This window comes from Periophthalmus magnuspinnatus, chromosome 12 (genome assembly GCF_009829125.3).
Source record: "Periophthalmus magnuspinnatus isolate fPerMag1 chromosome 12, fPerMag1.2.pri, whole genome shotgun sequence".
NCBI classification, from domain to species: Eukaryota; Metazoa; Chordata; class Actinopteri; order Gobiiformes; family Gobiidae; genus Periophthalmus; species Periophthalmus magnuspinnatus.
The window spans coordinates 17,628,250-17,641,868 of record NC_047137.1 but is presented as its reverse complement, the minus strand read 5'-3'; the positions used below and the strand labels follow the sequence as shown (position 1 = coordinate 17,641,868).

Sequence of the window (13,619 nt, the reverse complement as noted above, 5' to 3'; positions counted from 1 at the left end):
CATCTCATTCAGTGTTTATTTTCTTTATTTTTACTACAGAAGACATCAGATATATGGAATTATGTAGTAAAAAAAACCAAAAACAAAGTAAAGTAAAAAAACAACAACTGCTAAATATTTTTTCAACAAAATAAAGGTTGGAGACTTTGAGGATTTGAATATAAAATATTAAAAAAACATATTTAGTAGCATTTTGAATGAGCGGGTGGGTCCAAACCTGGAGTGAACTCAGTAAAACATGTTTTCTGACTGAGTGGGGTCGCCTTTCCACAGATATGATTTGTTACTCGTCTCCATGGAGCTAAAAAATAAATAAAATTAATAATAATAATAATAATAAAAATAAAAGTAATAATGAATTAGATGTTGTGATCCAGCTGTTTTTTACATTTTTTTTTCTTTTTTTTTTTGTAGCAAAAGACTAAATATATATATTTTTTGTATTTATTTATTCATATTATTATTATTTTTTTTATCCTCTATATCTTCTTTTCTTTGAATTACTAGTACTTGCACTTTCCTCCGTCGTCTCCACATTTCGCCCTCACAGAATCGCATAAATATCACAAATGCATTAAAAGTTTGTACTGTGGAACATTGCGGCTGTGACATCTCCAAGGATCAACTGCTGGAAGATTTAGGCTTTTTTATCGTTTTTATTTATATTGTTGACATAATACCAGTGCAATTTAAAACATCTTATATATTTGTTATAAAGAAACTGATTTTTGTATCTATAACTGTGTTTATTTAGTAATCATAAATCTAATAATTTGCTTATTCACTATTATAACAATTTATTTATTCTATATTTACATGATATTATATTTATTTATTTTTTTATTTAATAATATTGATGTTCCAAAATGATCCAACATGAACATTATTATAAATTACAAATATATTTAAGTGTTAAAAATCTGTTTGTACAACGTTCACATCGTCTTTAATTCTTTTTTTTTCAGAATGACCAGTCCCGAAAAGAGGAATGAAAATGAGAAACCTCCTCTGGAAGAAGAGAAGAAAGAAAAGATCGAGCTCAAGTCCATCACGTCAGACGGAGAAACGAATAACGCCACAAAGGTCCTGGTCACGTGACGCTCGCACTTTACACCTCACCGCCATCACCCCGCCGCCGCCGCCGCTGTGTCACGGGCTTATTCTGATATCAATACTGGGATTGATCCGATACTGCACATTTTTCTATTAGTATCGGTATCAGCGAGTACTCAGAATACAGAGTAAATACAAACAAGAAATAAACAAAAATAAATATATAAGTCAATTTAAAACATTAAAAGCAACAGGTGTGAGTATAAATGTTACCTGCTAATGCTAATGCTAATGCTAACGCCCGGAGCAGGTTAAATGCAGAATGTGGAGGCTCCGCACACTTTTAAAACACGCTAATAATGACAGAAAAGATGTTTTTGTTTGCTCTTTGACGCCTCCGTTTAGCCTTTGGAGCGGACAACAACGCTAACACGGAGTTTAGCCACGACGGCGCTAACCCGGAGTTAGCTTCCTCTGGATAATGATCCCTTTGCTCCGAGGAGGAGGGGCACGTTCCAGGCCTCACTTTGTTTTTCTCTTCGCTCTGTGGAACAAAGTGAACCAGGAGAATCTCGTTTATTCTGTAGATAATCTGTTCTTCAGAGAGACTTTTTCTGTGGTTATGTTTTGCGTTTGTGCTGCATCAAAACTGAATCCCTTACGGAGCGTCGCCCTGCGTCTTTGTGAACGCCGCAGAGTGACTTCAGTGGATTTATTATGTAACGACACTGGGAACGAAAGACGCTAGGGCAAGAAACGAGGGTCTAAACTGGAACGACTGAACTATGGGGTCATATTGTATATACAAAATATATATGTTTTTATACATGTCTTCAATTGTACTTTTTTATTTAGTCTCTTTATCTTGGAATTTATTTTTCTCTCTACAGATCAACATGGACGATTACATTGTGGATGAAAACGAAGATAAGAATCCATATCCTGCAAATGATTACATGGGTAAGTATTATTATTATTATTATTATTAATAATTATTATTATTTTTAATTATTATTATTAACACTATTATTATTATTATCACTATTATTATTATTATTATTATTATTGTTATTATTACTATTATTATTATTGTCACTATTATGATTATGATTATTATTATTATTGTCATCACTATTATTATCATTATTATTATTATTATTATTATCATCACTATTATCATTATTATTATCATCACTATTATCATTATTATTATTATTATCATCACTATTATCATTATTATTATTATTATCATCACTATTATTATTATCATCACTATTATCATTATTGTTATTATCATTATTATCACTATTACTATCACTATTATTATTATCATCACTATTATTATTATCATCACTATTATCATTATTGTTATTATCATTATTATCACTATTACTATCACTATTATTATTATCATCACTATTATTATCATTATTATTATTATTATTATTATCATCACTATTATCATTATTATTATCATCACTATTATCATTATTATTATTATTATCATCACTATTATCATTATTATTATTATTATCATCACTATTATTATTATCATCACTATTATTATTATTATCATTATTATTATCATTATCACTATTATTATTATCATCACTATTATTATTGTTATCATTATTGTTATTATTTAAGTTTAATTTGCTGTTTCAATGACATTATAAATATTAAATCCGTTGTTGTTGTGGTCAGAGTAAAATCCGTTCACTTTACATTTTGCTTGTCAAGTGCGTCATATCAGACCAGATTTTGTGCATAATCACATAAACAGATTTATTAAACGGTTTCTCTGTGTTTACTCTCAGGAGACGACGATGACGAGGAGCCGGAGATGCCCGTCGGACCCAGGCCGCGCCCGCTGTCTGACATCCAGCTGAAGGAGAAGGCGGTGCCGATGCCAGAGGCCCGAGCGTTTTTTGTTTTCAGCCACACCAACAAGTGAGACGACAGAATAAAACACAGATACACACTGCGGTAGTGATCAGAGAGTCCATTTTACACTTTTAGACACAGATAGAAATAGAAATAGATATCGCTAACGTGCTAACTGCTGTGTTCTTTGCCCATCGAAAACTACTATTACTATTACTGCAACTAAGTCCTGCTGTAACTGGCTCTGTGAACAATAACGCCCTCAACTGCACTGTTAGCGTCTCTACTTCCTGTTAGCGTCACTACATTCTGTTAGCGTCTCTACTTCCTGTTAGCGTCACTACATTCTGTTAGCGTCTCTACTTCCTGTTAGCGTCACTACTTCCTGTTAGCGTCTCTACTTCCTGTTAGCGGCTCTACTTCCTGTTAGTGTCTCTACTTCCTGTTAGCGTCTATATTTCCTGTTAGCGTCTATATTTCCTGTTAGCGTCTATATTTCCTGTTAGCGTCTACTTTGTTAGTGTCTCTACTCCCTGTTAGCGTCACTACATCCTTTTAGCGTCTCAACTTCCTTTTAGCGTCTCTACTTCCTGTTAGTGTCTCTACTTCCTGTTAGCGTCTCTGCTTTCTGTTAGTGTCTACTTCCTGTTAGCATCTCTACTTCCTGTTAATGTCTCTACTTCCTGTTAGCGTCTCTACTTTCTGTTAGTGTCTACTTACTGTTAGCGTCTCTACTTCCTGTTAGCGTCTCTACTTCCTGTTAGTGTCTCTACTTCCCGTTAGCGTCTCTACTTCCTGTCCAGTTTTATCTGAGTTTTTTGCAGAGTCACACGAAAATGAATAAATATTTAAAGATAAGGCAGTGACAAGGAGCTGCAGGTGGGTTAGGGGTCAGAGGTTACGGGGTTAGGGTCAGACAGTGGACACGGAGCTGCAGGTCTCACACGTTAAAAACTACACAAATAAAATGAAGACTTGGTCGGAGTTTTTAGAGACATGATTGTGTATCAATGCTAACGCTAATGCTAATTTTGAGACGTAATAAATATTAAAACAACACCACGAACTGAAGCATTCTTTAAAAATAATTGGGTTGTTTTTATTTTACTTAATTTAAAGATGAATAGGTTGTTTATTTTATATTTTACGCTGTTGATAAAAATTAGCATACGCCCTGAGACACAGTGAGCTAGCTAGCGTGCTACCGTGCGCAGGTCAGTTTCTGTGTCATCTATAAGTTTCATAAAATCCATTTCTGTTCACAATAGTATAATGTTTATGTGTCTTTTTGAATAATCCATTTCGTTCTCACCGTTCGTTTCTGCTCCTCCGTTTTCTCCAGATTCAGGGTTTTGTGTCATAAAATCGTGAACCACAACATCTTCACCAACCTCATCCTCTTCTTCATCCTGCTGTCGAGCATCAGTCTGGCAGCGGAGGACCCCGTGAAGAACGACTCCTTCAGGAACCAGGTGTGTACAGGGAAAAGTACTTTGAAAATGTATTTAGTGACAGAATACGGAATACTCCAATACTCGAATAGAGCCCGGGAGAGATCACTAGATTACCTCCTCTTTAATACCCCACAGAAGTAAATACCTCCTCTTTAATACTACATAGAAGTAAATACCTCCTCTTTAATACCCCATAGAGGTAAATACCTCCTCTTTAATACCCTGTAGAAGTAAATACCTCCTCTTTAATACCCTGTAGAAGTAAATACCTCCTCTTTAATACCCCATAGAGGTAAATACCTCCTCTTTAATACCCCGTAGAAGTAAATACCTCCTCTTTAATACCCCATAGAGGTAAATACCTCCTCTTTAATACCCCACAGAAGTAAATACCTCCTCTTTAATACTACATAGAAGTAAATACCTCCTCTTTAATACCCCATAGAGGTAAATACCTCCTCTTTAATACCCTGTAGAAGTAAATACCTCCTCTTTAATACCCTGTAGAAGTAAATACCTCCTCTTTAATACCCCATAGAGGTAAATACCTCCTCTTTAATACCCCGTAGAAGTAAATACCTCCTCTTTAATACCCCATAGAGGTAAATACCTCCTCTTTAATACCCCATAGAGGTAAATACCTCCTCTTTAATACCCCGTAGAAGTAAATACCTCCTCTTTAATACCTCACAGACGTAAATACCTCCTCTTTAATACCCCATAGAAGTAAATACCTCCTCTTTAATACCCCGTAGAAGTAAATACCACCTCTTTAATACCCCATAGAGGTAATTACCTCCTCTTTAATACCCCATAGATGTAAATACCTCCTCTTTAATACCACGTAGAAGTAAATACCTCCTCTTTAATACCCCATAGAAGTAAATACCTCCTCTTTAATACCCCACAGAGGTAAATACCTCCTCTTTAATACCACATAGAAGTAAATACCTCCTCTTTAATACCTCTTCTCCTTCTGTTTCCTTGTTCCAGATGTTGGGCTATGCAGATCACGTCTTCACCGGCCTCTTCACCATCGAGATCATCCTAAAGGTAAATCGTACATACATTTTTCTATTTTAATTTCTGCCTCAAAATTCCCTAAACCCTTTGACCTTTGACCTCTTGACCTCTGCACAGATGACGGCCTACGGAGCTTTCTTGCACAAGGGTTCATTTTGCAGAAACTATTTTAATATTTTGGACCTCGTTGTCGTCAGCGTGTCCCTCATTTCATCAGGAATACAGTAAGTTTGAATTTAGATTTTTGGTTAGTCGTCACGGCAACAATTTTTAATATAATAACGACACTGTTTAGACTTTATTCAGAAGGAACAAATAGTTTATAAAGAAAGAGTCCCGGTTAGTAACTTCTTATTTAATGATATTACTTAAGTAGTAACTAAGCCGGATTAATTCTTACTAAATGTTTTGTTCATTATGAAGTAAGTCTTTATTCATGCTTTATTACAGCTAATTAAGGTGTAGTGTAGGTGTAATTATAAACTGTTATTTTACACTTCACTTCATATATTGTACCTGTACTAAGTAATTCCGCAAAGTACAGTGTAATTACAATGTTATTACATGTTAAGTACAACGTAAAGTACCGAGTAAATAAACTGTGATAACTTTATCTCTGTTCTAATGTCGTTTCCTCATCACAAACAGACCTGGAGTTGTGTTTTTGTTTCATTCGCACATGTTCAACGCACAAACAAACCTGCAGATTTAGACTGAGTTCTTCCCTCAAACTGAAAACACTCTGTTCCACCTTGTGATGTCATCGTGTGGTGATACAGGAAGTGCTCCGCTGTGTTTTTAAACTCCACACACCTTCATTTATAGAATCATTTGGATCATTTCAGTCCTGGAGTTGTCATTTATCTCGACTGAACTAAAGGTAAAAGCAGGAGGAGTTAACTTGAAAACTACCACTTGATGACATCACAAGGTGGAACAGTTCATTTTGACGTTTGGAGACGTTACAGACTAATAATAAAGTGCGACTCAAACATGTGAGAATGAAACAAAACACAACTCCAGGTCTATTTTTGAGGAGGAAACGGCATTAGAACACGACTTAAAGCTACAGGAGTAAACATCCTACTAAATACATGTAATTACCATGTTATTACAGCTTATTACATTGTACAACCTGTAATAACTTGTAACCTGATTGTAAGATAAGAGTTGAACATCCAACTACGTCCAGGGTAATTACAATGTTATCGGTGCGTTAGCTTGTACTTAATAACTATGTAATAACAGGTAATTCAAACATAATGTATAGAGCAGCATCTGATTAAGTACAATGTAATTACCGTGTTATTACCGGTTGTTACACATTGCAAAACATTGTACTTAATGAGACGGGTGCTCTGTGTGTAGTGCAGTGCAAATAAATACATAAAGTGTTATTATTAGTCTTTATTTGATAATATGAAGTTGACTTTTGTTTAAACTTTGGCTCTAAACGTTTGCTGAGCTGTGTCTAACCTGCCGCACACACTCTGCTCCTCTAACGCCTGATAGTCTAGACTTCTCGAAGTAAGTCCAAAATGGTCCATGTTAACTACAAAACCCTCACTTCAGTGTTTAGAACGTTCACGATTTTGATTTGGTATTTCTATAGTCCGGGAGAGTTCGCTAAATGTTGTCAAATGTGTCCGACCGGCGGCTGATCAGTGAAATTTTAAATGATCATTTTGGTATTTATTAAAAAAACAAATAACTTTAATAACTTTACATTTATAAGTATTTTTACAACTGCAAATTCCTCCTCATGTCTGTCACGCTAAAGTACTTTCCACTGCATAGAGTTAGCTTATGAGCGTACGTTAGCCTATGAGCGTACATTAGCACGTTAGCCTATGACCAGACACTAGCCTATGCTAACTAGCGAACACTAGCCCATGTTGTGCTATGGAAGAACTCTCCTGAGCTTTAGAAATGAGATCTGAATGCTGAACTTGGTTTTGCCCGTTAAAGGTTTGTCTGATTTGTCTTAAAATACACAACAATCAAATTAATTGTGACACATGACTCTTTGTTTATCTTAAATTAAAATATATCGAGTGCAATAGTTTGGTCTCAGAGCTAGACGTTAGCATTAGCCAGTCAAACGCTGCATAGATTTACTTTTTGGCTCCCAGTCCACTGTTTTGTAGATATGGGTTTTCATTTTGTTTCAGTTTTGACTTAAATTTCTACTAAAATTATATTATTTGCCAGAGATTTTTTTATTTTTTATTTATTTATCATTTATTTACAAAAAAGACGGAGCAGAAAAGACCAAATGAAGCTAATCGAGGCTAGTAGTTATAGCGGAAAAATTTGGAGCAGAGTTCCATATTTGGAATTCCAACTGTGAGTATCATAGCAACCAAAGAGCCAATCAGGAGCGAGGCTGTTGAAGGTAACGCCCTCTTCGGTCCACACCACTGGTTTAGCAGAGAGCGAGCGCTTAGCAACGCTGTCAATCAAACCTGTCGGGGAAAGAAGGACCTGATTTGTCTTGATTTACAGACACAATAGTGAAGTAAAAACCCCAGGATCATGTAGAGGGTTAATACGAACATTTAAGAGCAAAATGACAGCTAGCACGTTAGCCATGATGTGCTGCTGTTAGCGGGTTAGCATCCTTTATTTAGCTGCCTGTGTCACTTTAATCTGACTGTAGCGTTTTGAAGATGACATCTGACTTTACCCAGTGCCTTTAACCGCCTTAAACTTTTCCTCTGTTTAAAATCGCACAAGTTTCCTCCGTTTCCTCCGTTTCCTCCGTTTCCTGTTTCTGTTTCTGTTGAAGCCTCTTCAGTTTGAAAATGACTCCAGTCTCACCTTTGTGTTCAACCTGCTCTTTTTAAACCTCTTTACGACGTTCTGACGGGACACACTGACATTTTGAACTGAGATTAGCTCGGTGTTAGCGAGAGCTGTCACGATACTGACATTTGAAACTTAATTTTGATACTAAAGTGTGGATTTGATACCGATACCGATTCCCATGTGGCTTTATATTTGTGTGATCACTCTGTGGTACAGGTGGAAGAGGAAGAGGAGAGGAAGGGAGGGAGGGAGGGAGGGAGGAAAGAAGAAGGAAGGAAGGGCGAGATGAAGGGAGAGAGAGGAAGGAAGAAAGAAAGAAGGAAAGAAAGGAGGGAGGGAGGAAGGGAGGGACAAAGGAAGGAAGGGAGAAATGGGAGGGAGGAAAGAAGGAAGGAAGAAGGGAGGAAGGAAGACAGAAGGGGAGAGAAGAAGGGGAGGGAGGGAGGGAGGGAGAGGGGAAGGGAGGAAGATAGGAAGGAAGAAGGGAGGGAGGGAGAAAGGGGAGGGAGGAAAGAAGGGAGAGATTAAGGAAGGGGGGAGGAAGGAAAGGAGCGAAGACGGAAGGGAGGAAGGAACGATGAGAGGAGGGAGGAGAGAGGGTAAAGAAATGGAGAGAGGAGGAAAGATGAGAGGAAAGAGGAAGAGAGAAAAGGGGAGGACAGTGGGAGAGGAGGGAGGAAGAGGAAAGAGGAGATGAGAGAGAGAGAAAGGATGAGGAGAGGAAAGAGGAGGAGCAGAGTGAAGATGAGGGGAGGGAGAGGAAAGATATAGGGTAAAGGGACGTACGGAGAGAAGAGAGAGAAAGGAGGGGAAGAAAGCAGAGAGAACAGTGCTCAGTGTCCAGGTTATTACAGAACTTTTTAGTATCGATACCTGCTCAAATGACTCGTTTTAGCCTCGATTCTTCTGATTCTCGATTCTCTGTACAGCCCGTTAGCGTTAGCGTTAGCACGTCGTCAGTTCAAAATGTTAGCACGTCCCTGTAGCACTTTCAGATTACGTTTAGCTTGACACTCTCTTTCTCTTGCAGCACAGTCGTCTTTCCTTTGCCTGTGTGTGTCTCATCTGTCGTTCTCATTGTTCAACCTGTCGACAGTTTGTTTGTGTGTTTTTATAATAAATACTTGTGTAATTGTGTATATTTAAGTTCATTTTAAACATTCTAGACCCTCTTTGTTGTCGTAAGTTTCGTGTTAAGTAGGTTTTTTTCGTGCCTTCAATCATTTTCGTATCGTTTTGTTTCACGTTTTTTTGCTGTTTCAGTTTGACGTTCGTTTTCGTTGAGTCCTGTTTTCATTTTTTGTCGGGTTCTGATGCCAAATTGTGTGTTTGTTTTTGTTTTTTTTGGTAGATGTGTTATTTCTTACTTTGATTGTTGTAATTTTCAGGTCCAGTGCCATAAACGTGGTGAAGATCTTGAGAGTTTTGCGAGTGCTGCGACCTCTGAGGGCCATCAACCGAGCCAAAGGGTTAAAGGTCAGACCTCCACTTTTTTTGCTAACTCCAAAACATTATGTTGTCTTTTTATTTTCAAAGTCTTCGTGTGTATTTTTCTTCCGCTGATCTGACGCTGGTCCAGATCTCGACATAAATGTCACTGGTTGAGCGTTAGATCCACAAACCCACAGGTTGTCGGTGCGATTCCAGTTCACACAGATCAATGCTTTTGTTGTGTCATTGGGCAAGACACTTCCTACCGACCTCGTCTCCAGTGTCTGTGTGCACTGGTGTGTGAATGTGTGTGTGTGTGTGAAGGGGTGAGTGTGTGTGTGTGTGCGTTTCCTTGTTCTAAAGTGATTTGGTTCTATAAAAATATGACCATTGACCATGTGACATTAATTTTATATCTGGAGTATAAGTCGCACCAGACAAAAAATGTATAATAACGAAGAAAAAAAAAAAAACATATTTCACATATAAGTCGCACCTGAGTATAAGTCGCTCTGGAGTAAAAAAAAATGTATAAAAAAATGTATAATAAATGTATAATAACGAAGAAAAAAAAACATTTCACATATAAGTTGCACCTGAGTATAAGTCGCACCAGCCAAAAAATGCATAATAATGAAGAAAAAACACACATATTTCACATTAAAGTTGCACCCCCGGCCAAACTATTTTAAAAAAGTGCGATTTGTAGTCAGGAAAATACTTCTTTGCATTATTTATATTCTCAGATGAATTAATAAATATGACGTTTTTACAATAAATCATCCAACCAGACACACAACACATGAGTTTTTTGAGGGGTTTTTTTAATGGTGAAATGGTAAATAAGGGTAGTTAAGTGTGTGTGTGGGTTCATGGATGTGATGTCTAAACCAGTGATGTTTTGAAGCGGGATTTGAACCGGGAACCTTCAGCTCAGTGGACAAACACACCTCTTCGCTGTGTTTAAAGTCTAATATTTCCGTTGTCGTTCTCAGCATGTCGTACAGTGCGTGTTCGTGGCTATTCGCACCATCGGGAACATCGTCATCGTCACCACTCTGCTCCAGTTCATGTTCGCCTGTATCGGAGTGCAGCTTTTTAAGGTAAACCACAAAGTACAAAACACTTTAGATGTGTTAAAGTTTAAATAATGTGACGCTAATATTGTTGTTTTTTTTGTTTTTTTGTTCAACAGGGCAAGTTTTTCTTCTGCACAGACAGCTCCAAACAGACTCAGGCCGAGTGCAGGTAAGAAACTGTTGTATTTACATTTGATAATCGTTTTACGGGTTTGTCTTCATGGAGGTGATGTTTCTCTGCCTGGAATGTTCCGCAGTGTGACTTTAAAGCTCCGATATCACACAAAACGGACTCTCGAGAGGTTTAAGTCTAATACTGTTTCCTCCTCAAAAACAGACCTGGAGTTGTGTTTTGTTTCATTCTCACATGTTTGAGTCGCACTTTATTATCAGTCTGTGACGTCTACAAAGCTCAAAATGTGACGTTCCACCTTGTGATGTCATCAAGTGGTAGTTTTAAAGTTGGCATCTACCTTTTTACCTTTAGTTCAGTCGAGATAAGAGACAACTCCAGGAGCTGAAATGATCCAAATGATTCTATAAATGAAGGTGTGTGGAGTTTAAAAACACAGTGGAGCACTTCCTGTATCACCACATGATGACATCACAAGGTGGAACAGAGTGTTTTCAGTTTGAGAGAAGAACTCAGCCTAAATCTGCAGGAACAAAACACAACTCCAGGTCTGTGTGTGACGAGGAAACGACATTAGAACAAATCAGAAAACAGTGTGTGATATGGACCTTTACATAACTGCTTTCCCTCCTCTCTGTCTTTCTCTCTCTCTCTCCCTCCCTCTGTCTTTTTTCTTTCTCTCTCTGTCTCACTCCCTCTCTCTTTCTTTTTTCTCTTTCTGTGTCTCTGGCTCTCTGTCGCTCCCTCTCTCCTCTGTCTCTCTCTCTGTCACTCTTCCCTCTCTCTATTTTTCTCTCCTCTGTCTCTCGCTTTTTCTCTCTCTCTTTCTCTCTGTCTCTCTGCCTCTCTCTCTCTCTCTCTGTCTGTCTCTTTATCTCTCTGTCTCTCTCTCTCTGCCTCTTTCTTTCTCTGCCTCTCTCTGTCTCTCTCTCTGTCTGTCTTTCTTTCTCTCTCTCTCTCTCTCTCTCTGTCTCTCTCTCTCTGTCTGTCTTTCTTTCTCTCTCTCCCTCTCTCTCTCTGTCTCTCTCTCTGTGTCTCTTTCTTTCTCTCTCTCCCTCTCTCTCTCCCTCTCTCTCTCCCTCTCTCTCTCTGTCTCTCTCTGTCTGTCTCTTTCTTTCTCTGTCTCTCTCTCTCTCTCTGCCTCTCTTTCTCTCCCTGTCTGTTTGTGATGAATAAAGAAGTGTCATATTGAGTCCTGACTGTCAGCGGGGATCGCCTCTGCACAGATCTGACCTGTATCTAGCCCTGCTGTAGTGACCTGCCTGTCTCCACTGTTTCATATATATATAGTTTCATATATAGTTTCATATATAGTTTAATATATATACTTTCATATACACTCTATATACTCTGTTCTCAGGGGCTCGTACATCATGTATAAAGACGGAGACGTGGGGAAACCTGAGCGAGCGCAGAGACACTGGGAGAACAGCGACTTCAACTTCGACGACGTGCTCCAGGGGATGATGGCGCTGTTCGCCGTGTCCACGTTTGAGGGCTGGCCCGGGTAAAACTCACACGAGATAAATCTGACACGCACGAGATAAATATAACACACACAAGATAAATGTAACACACACGAGATAAATATAACAAACACGAGATAAATATAACGCACATGAGATAAATGTCTCTCTCTGTCCTCTCTCCATTTCTCTCTCTCTTTCTCTCTCTCCCTGTGTCCCTCTCTCTCCCACTCTCTCTTTCTCTCCGTCTCTCTGTCTCTTCCCTCTCTCTCTGTCTCAGGCTGCTGTATCGGGCCATAGACTCTCATGCGGAGGACGTGGGGCCCATCTATAACTACCGTGTGGTCATCTCCATCTTCTTCATCATCTACATCATCATCATCGCCTTCTTCATGATGAACATCTTCGTCGGTTTCGTCATCGTCACATTTCAGGAGCAGGGAGAGCAGGAGTACAAGAACTGTGAGCTCGACAAGAACCAGGTGACCGAGAGTTACACTTTATTTAAACGCTTTATTTTACACTTTATTTAAACACTTTATTAAAACGCTTTATTTAAACACTTTATGTTACACTTTATTTAAACACTTTATTTTACACTTTATTTAAACACTTTATTTAAACACTTTGTTACACTTTATTTAAACACTTTATTTTACACTTTATTTAAAACACTTTATTGAAACACTTTATTGAAACACTTTATTTAAACGCTTTATTTTACACTTTATTTAAACACTTTATGTTACACTTTGTTACACTTTATTTAAACGCTTTATTTTACACTTTATTTAAACACTTTATTTAAACATTTTTATTTAAACACTTTATTTAAAACACTTTATTTAAACACTTTATTTAAACATTTTATTTAGAACACTTTATTTAAACACTTTATTTAAACATTTTTATTTAAACACTTTAAACACTTTATTTAAACAATTTATTTAAACACTATTTAAACATTTTATTTAAACACTTTATTTAAACATTTTTATTCAAACACTTTATTTAAAACACTTTATTCAAAACACTTTATTTAAACACCTTATTTTACACTTTATTTAAAAAATGTTATAATTTTAATCGTTGGTGTTTCTTGTCGTCCACAGCGTCAGTGTGTGGAGTACGCCCTGAAGGCCCGCCCCCTGCGCCGTTACATCCCTAAAAACCCGTATCAGTACAAGGTCTGGTACGTGGTCAACTCCTCGTACTTTGAATACCTGATGTTCACCCTCATCCTCCTCAACACCATCTGTCTGGCCATGCAGGTGAGTCACACGCTCAC

General features: G+C 37.6%; 1 protein-coding gene across 1 annotated transcript in view; it reads left to right on the top strand.

Annotated features, from left to right (window-relative positions):
* Positions 1–13,619, top strand: part of cacna1c (calcium channel, voltage-dependent, L type, alpha 1C subunit) — a 316,373-nt gene that overhangs the window by 250,403 nt on the left and 52,351 nt on the right. Inside the window, exons 20-31 of the mRNA XM_055225600.1 lie at positions 966–1,083; positions 1,944–2,013; positions 2,871–3,003; positions 4,280–4,409; positions 5,385–5,444; positions 5,532–5,638; positions 9,611–9,698; positions 10,649–10,756; positions 10,849–10,901; positions 12,226–12,372; positions 12,612–12,813; positions 13,444–13,602. Coding sequence (XP_055081575.1) covers positions 966–1,083; positions 1,944–2,013; positions 2,871–3,003; positions 4,280–4,409; positions 5,385–5,444; positions 5,532–5,638; positions 9,611–9,698; positions 10,649–10,756; positions 10,849–10,901; positions 12,226–12,372; positions 12,612–12,813; positions 13,444–13,602 — 1,375 coding nt within the window. The remainder of the gene's footprint in view (positions 1–965; positions 1,084–1,943; positions 2,014–2,870; positions 3,004–4,279; positions 4,410–5,384; positions 5,445–5,531; positions 5,639–9,610; positions 9,699–10,648; positions 10,757–10,848; positions 10,902–12,225; positions 12,373–12,611; positions 12,814–13,443; positions 13,603–13,619) is intronic.